Here is a 6,628-nt window from a genome sequence, read left to right as displayed (position 1 = left end):
CTTCTGTATTTTGTCTAGCGTTTTTAGTAGTGATCAGCAGGAGAGAGAGGCTTTAAAAAAACGGTAAAATATATGTAAGATTTACCATTTTAACCATTTACAAGTGTACAGTTCAGGGGCATTAAGTACGTTCATGCTGTTGGGCAACCATCACCACCCTCCACCTCCAGAATGTTTTCATCATCGCAAACTGAAACTCTGTCCCCATTAAACACGAACTCCTCATCCCTCACCAGCCCCTGGTAATGTGGAGAGATGTAGGTTTTTAAAGCCTCTGTGTGCAAGATGTTTATTAATTGGCCAAAGCAAGTCACATGGCCAAGTCCAGATTCAAGGGGTAGAGAAATAGAGGGAACAGCATGGGTAGAGGTGTGGAGGCATGAACACCAGATGCGTGTGTAGGAAATGCCCTGAGTGAGACCCTGGCTGCTGGAGGAAGTGGGTGGGGAGCTCTCAGGGGCTCAGTACTCCCTGCCATTGGGGATCCCTCCCCTAAGGATCCCTGGCCTCTGACTCCACCCACCAGCTGTATGGGAGGTGGGGGTGGGGGGGAGGGATGGGAGGGGGATTTCAGCAAGGCTCCTCCACCCTCACCAGCGCTGTCACTGTCATGTCTGGTTTACTTAATTCTCTGCCTTCTGTAACCCTTCAAGACACTCAGGAAATGAACCTCCAAAGCCACACCCTGGGCCCTGGGCTCTGGGCTGCCTGTCACTGCTGTGGGTCCTTGAATGCCCACCCAGGTCCACGGGGTCTGCCCCAGGACCCTTCCAGGCTGTTCCTCCAGGACCTACCTGAGGCCTAGAGGTGCTCAGCTGGTCAGAACTGCTCTCAGGAGGTGCAGGGGGACCTTCAGGACTTGCTGGGACCAGCTGGGGTGCCTCCAGAGTCTATGGTATGGATGCTGGAGGCCAGGACCAGGGAGGGAAGGCAGCTGGGCAGCTGAGGGTCTCTGAGCGCCCTCCAAGCTGCTGGGTGGGCTGCTCTCTGCCCACTGCTCCTGGCTGCTCCCTGCCCCTCCCCCACCCCGTTCCTGTTTCTGTTCCTTCTCTGCCTCAGTAGGCACTTGGCCCTTAGTGACCTCCTGGCTCTTTGAAGTCACTCGCTTGGCCGGGGTCCGACAACTCCAGAGCCGAGAACCTGATTGGCTCAGCTGATCTCCTCAGACCAGCCCCCGTTGGATGGTGTCTCAGCACAGCCTATGAGGGGGCTGCCCTGGGCTGAAGCTTCTTCCCTGGTTTAATCGGCTGCGGCAGCAGGACCGTGGGGGCGGGGCCACCTCCCAGCAGGGGCAATCTGGAGCAGGGGCTGGCAAGTGTGGGCAAGGCCTGCCTTCCACCCCAGCCGGCCATACGTGCTGGCTGTGTGATCACCAGGAAGGCACTTCACCTCTCTGAGCCTTGGTTTTCTTGTCCTACTGTTGCACTTTGGGGAAAGATTCAAGGGCCCAGCTTGGAGAAGCCTGAGTGCGGGGTTCATCAGGGGTCAGGATCGGCACGGTCATTGTGACTTTCTCCTTGGAGGCGCTGTGTTCTGGCGTTTGGGGTGAGGACTCCCACCTGGCCCGGCAGCCTCTTGGGGGCTCACCACCTCTGCCATTTCTTCCCAGGAGCGGACGCGAAAGGGGGCGGCAGCCCCGAGGACGCCGGGAGCGCCGCGCGCCCCGAGCTCCCGCAGCTCCCTCGCCGCCCGCAGCTCCTGGAGGAGGACGGAGGGCCCAGCGAGGAAGCGGCCGCGGATGGAGGCAGCGCCCCCGCGCTGGAGGGCACCCCCGGCGATCCCCCGGCCGAGGCCTCGGCGACGCCCCCTGCCCAGGACCAGGCCCAGGCTGCGGGCGAGGCCAGGCAGGCGCCCAAGGCGGCGGCCGGCGGGGTCCCCAACATCGGCTTCGTGGGCGAGCCCCCGCCCTACGCGCCGCCCGACCCCAAGGCCGCGCACCTGCTCTACCCGCCGCCCTTCCCGCAGCCCGTGCTCTTCCCGCCCGCGCCCTCCGCCTCCTCCCTGTACCCCCCGCCCGCGCCGCTCTTCCCCGCGCCCACCGCGCAGCCGCTCTTCACGCCCTTCCCGGTGGTGAGTCAGGCCGCGGGCGCCGCCCCCTCCCCCTTCAATCCCCCCCCTCGCCCCTCCCTCCTCCCACTCCCTCCTCCCCTCGCCCCTCCCTCCTCCCCCTCGCCCCTCCCTCCGTCCCTCCCTCCCTGGGCTGGAGAGTTTGGCGCACAGGAGGTGAGAAGTCACCACAAGCACCCGGCAGGGGACGCTTCTGTGCCCAGGGGCGCAATAGAAAAGGGCTCCCTCAGCTTGGGGATTGGGCGGGAGCGCGAGGCTTCCCAGCAGTGGGGGCATTTGAGCTGGGTTCTATGGGATGAATAGGAGAGTTGAGGCAGAGGAGAGAAGGAGGGCACAGCACAGGCGTGCAGGGGGCCAAGGCCGGTGTGTTCTGGTAATGACGGTGGTTGGTTCAGCTTAGTGGGGAGGGGAGGATAGGAAGGTGGGATCCACTGTGAGGGTCGCCAGGGCCTTTGGTAGGAGATGACTTGATTAGATTTTTAGGAAAAAAACAAAACAAAAAAAACACTGGCTGCCTGTGGAGGAGAGCTTCGAGGTCCCCCCTGGTGGGGACCCAGTGGGGACATGGAGACACTGGTGGCTGGACCCTGGACCGAGCACTTTGTAGAGGGCAGAACCCTGAGACTCCTGGGGGCTGAGTGACAGGCTGGGGGTGCCGAGGGAGCGGGCAGAAGGGGGGCCTTGACCCCTGGGCGACCCGCAGCCTCACTGGGTGGAGTGGTGGGTCCACGGCTGTCGCAGGCTGCGTGCTCCCTAACCACGCCGTGGCCTCTGCCCTCACAGTACAACAGCCCCGTGGCCGGTGTGCCAGCCCCGGCCACCGTGGAACACAGGCCCCTGCCCAAGGACTACATGATGGAGTCCGTGCTGGTGACCCTCTTCTGCTGCCTGCTCACCGGGCTCATTGCCGTCGTCTACTCCCACGAGGTAGGCGGGCGTGGGGCGGTCCTCGGTACAGCCCTCCCAGCCTGCAGCCCCTGGGCCCCTGGCGTTTCCCCCTGAGAATGGTGGCAGGATTGGGAAATCGGTGCCCAGTTGTCTGTGCGGTCCTCGCCCTCTCCTCTGCTGTCTGTGCTCCCTACCACTCAAGATCTGCCCTAGAAAATTCAACTGAAACAATTCACACTGAGGGTGTGGATGATTAAGGCCCAGGGAACTGCCTGTCCGGTGGGGGCTTGTGTTTAATTGGGTGGAGACTGCCATCCACCCATCCACTCACTTCTACCCCTGCACCTCCATCTGTGTAGCTACCCGTCTGTCTGTTCACCCACTACCCACCCATCCATCCACCATCTCTCTAGTCTCCATCTATTCATCCATCCATCCACCCCTCTGCTCATCCACTAATGCACCCATCTGTCTACCCATCCAACCTCCTATCCCTGTCCGTCCATCCATCCATCCATCCATCCATCCACCCATCCACCCACCCCCCCACCATCTCGATAACACTCTTTCTTCTTCCTCCGTCCCTCCCTCCTGATTGTTTCTGACCATGGCCAGGCAAGAGGTTAGACCCTGGGGACTTAGCACGATGCCAGTGTGAGGACATTCTAATAGAGTAGGAAGGCCCTGGGGCTTTTGCTCAAGGCTGACCTGGTGACAGCCCTGACCTCCCTCCATGGTCAAGCTCACCCGTCATAAGCAAGGCAGGACTGTGGGGAGAAAGAAGCTCTCAGGACAGCTCAGAGGCGGGACTCTGGAGGCTGCTGCCTGCCAGTCCATTTTCTGGCTCCACCACCAGCTGTGTGGCCCTACGGGGGTCACTTAACCTCTCTGAGCCTTCGTTTCCTCCTCTTCAAAGTGGGGACAACGATGACACCAAACTCAGGGTTGTTGTGAGGATGGCAGGCGATGGCGCGGAGGGCGCGGGTCTGGCGCAGGCCCGTGGCTGGCAGCCACCACCTCCATCGCTCCTGCTCCTTCGCGAGCTGTGGCCCGGGGAAGGCCCCTGACCGCCTCGCGGGCTCAGCGGTCCAGTCTGCGCACTGGGGCCGGGCCCGACGGTGCCTCTGGGAGGGAGCGGGGACTCTGTGTCCGCTCACCCCCCCCGTCTCGTTGCAGACTCGTGCGGCCCTGGGCAGGGGGGACCTGGCCCAGGCTGAGGAGGCCTCGCGCAAGGCCCGCTCGCTTGTGCTCTTCAGCCTGCTCTTCGGGGTCTTCGTGTCCACCAGCTGGGTCATCTACGTGGTGGTAGCACTCTACCTGCCCTGAGGGCTGGTGGCTCCTTCGGGGACGTCGGGACACCCAGGGACTCCTGACCTGGCCAGACTCTTTCTGCGGACTTGGATCCCTGCTGGTGGCCATCTGTCACCTAGAGGGGACCTGGGCAGGCTCAGAAGAAGGTGGGCTTTGCAGTCCTCAGCACACTCATGGCTGGGCCTCTGCCCCTGCAGGTGGCCTCAGGCAGTGTTCTAGCCCGAGGTGGCCCCAGGGCCCAGGCCCAGCTGTGGTACAGGGGCCTGAGGTCTTCCTGGAACTGTGCTGGCAGTGCCCCCATGCCCCTGGCCTTCACTTGACCCCTGAGAGACCAGCAGAGGGACCAGTGCCCTCACTGTCCTCAGCGCCATCTGGAAGGACATCGCCACCTCTGGCCTCCCCATCGCCCAGCCCAGCCCTGGGATTGCAGGGCAGAGCTGCTGGGCTTTCTTTCTCCCTGTTGGGGAGTTGAGAGGAGTGGCCTCCTCTTTCCTGGGTCGCTCCTGGCCGGTCGTACTGCGTCCCAGCCCCGTCTGGTGGGGCAGGCTCTCTCCTGATGACCCCGTGTCCGGAAACCAAGGCCACGACGTCCGGTCAGTAAACAAACAGCAACACCCTGGGCAGAGCGTCTCATTGCTGCGTCGGGGCTGTTGCTCGCCCTGGGTCACTGTAGGGTGAGCGGGACGCATCTGTCCACAGCTGGGCCCTGGGGCTCCCACGCCGGCCCCTCTGAGATGCTGGGGTTTGCCCAGTCTGTGCAGCGCGGTGTCTGACTTGTGCACGTGGCGGTGGAGCCGCTGGGTACCGATGGCGGGAATTTCTGTAGGGTCTTTCGCGGGCCAAAGGTGATGAGAGAGCAAGGAAATCCGTCTGCATGGAGAGAGGAGGAAGGGGGCCCCCTGGCTGAGCCGTAAAAGATTGAGAGCTCAAGTGAAATCAGGTGCTTTCTGAGCACTGACCAGCACTGGGAGCTGAGGCAGGACGACAGCCCATCTCAGCCCTCGAAATGGTCCAGGGGCTGGAGAGATGGGGATGCGGAAGTAGGTGAGGAGTGATGACGCTTGGAGCCTGAGAGGTGGCCTCACGGTCTAGGACCTGGCGTGGGCCGGAATTAGGATATCAAACTCTAAAATGCATGATTGCCGCGAAAAAGAAGGAGGAAGCTGTATTTTAGGGGTCCGTAGATGCCAAGAAGCATTTGGTAGACCCCAACTGCCATAGCTCTTCCTGTTGCTAAACTCTTACCTAAAATCAGAATAGAAAGAAACCATCTAGACCAGTGTGCCTTGAACCTCAAAGTACATTATGAAACACCTGGGAAATCTTATTAAAATGCAGATCCTGATTCAGTAAGTAGGGCCTGAGATCCTGCATTTCTAATGAGCTCCCAGGTGCTGCTGAAGCTGGTAGATGAACCAACAGCGTATCGTGTGTTAAGTGGGAAATTACTAAAACCACTAACCAGGACCAAGCCATGGGTGCCCCCTAGAGTCTCTGTTCAACATTGTTTTGAGGTTCTAGCTAATGTAAAAAACAGCAAAGTGAAATTTGTAGTGTGAAAACTAGAAGAGACAAAGTGATACTCTAGCCAGAATATCCAAGAGTCAATGAAAAAATCAAAATAAGAGAACTCAGAGAAGTGATTGGATACAGAGCATACAATAGTCAATAGCAATATTCAGGTAAAAGTGGAAAAACTTTAAAATTCCACTCACAATAGTGATAAAAACAGTAAAACCTAGGAATAAACTTAACAGGAAAGATCCAGATCCAAATGAAGAGAATTATTTTATTTTATTTTATTTTTTTGGAAGGAATGTGCATGTATTGTAAGGTACAAGGAGTCCAGGACAGCTAGTGCTCAAAAAGGCCGAAACTCCTCTAAAAAGAGCAAAGAACAAAATATCTGGATAGGAAGATGTAGTATCATAAAAATATCTAGCCTTCTTAAATAAACAGATTTAACGAACTTCCAACAAGAAAGCCAAGCTTTTAAAACTGAAAAAGATGTTTTTAAAAATTAATATGGAAGGAAAATGTGCAAAAACTGCTAATAATTTTTCAAAGTTTAATGAGGGAGGACTTTCTTCACCAGATTTTGAAACTTACGATAAAGCTACAATAAACAAGGCGCAGTATGGCTTTGCCACAGAGATGGATCAGTGAAAAACAAAGTCCAGAAAACATTCCAAGTATATATGGGACATTAACATCTGACCAAAATGGCATTTTAATTGAGTGAGTCAGGGAGGGCCGACAGTAAGCAAAGTTGCAGCTCTGGTTGGAAAAATAATTATTCTCCTCCTATTGTATGTAAAAATAAATTCCAGATGGATTAAAGAGCTAAGTAGTGTGAAATAAA

At 57.6% G+C, this 6,628-nt stretch overlaps 1 protein-coding gene across 1 annotated transcript; it reads left to right on the top strand.

The window, feature by feature from the left end:
• The first annotated feature begins 359 nt into the window (after positions 1-359).
• Positions 360-4,886, top strand: PRRT1B (proline rich transmembrane protein 1B). The gene is made up of 5 exons (XM_068553947.1): positions 360-369; positions 1,610-1,785; positions 1,822-2,070; positions 2,851-2,994; positions 4,132-4,886. The coding sequence occupies exons 1-5, from the start codon at positions 360-362 to the stop codon at positions 4,279-4,281; spliced, it is 729 nt and encodes a 242-aa protein (XP_068410048.1). The 3' UTR covers positions 4,282-4,886.
• Positions 4,887-6,628: the final 1,742 nt, after the last annotated feature.

The sequence above is a fragment of the Eschrichtius robustus genome, chromosome 10, assembly GCF_028021215.1.
Source record: "Eschrichtius robustus isolate mEscRob2 chromosome 10, mEscRob2.pri, whole genome shotgun sequence".
NCBI classification, from domain to species: Eukaryota; Metazoa; Chordata; class Mammalia; order Artiodactyla; family Eschrichtiidae; genus Eschrichtius; species Eschrichtius robustus.
This window is presented reverse-complemented; position numbering and strand designations above follow the sequence as displayed.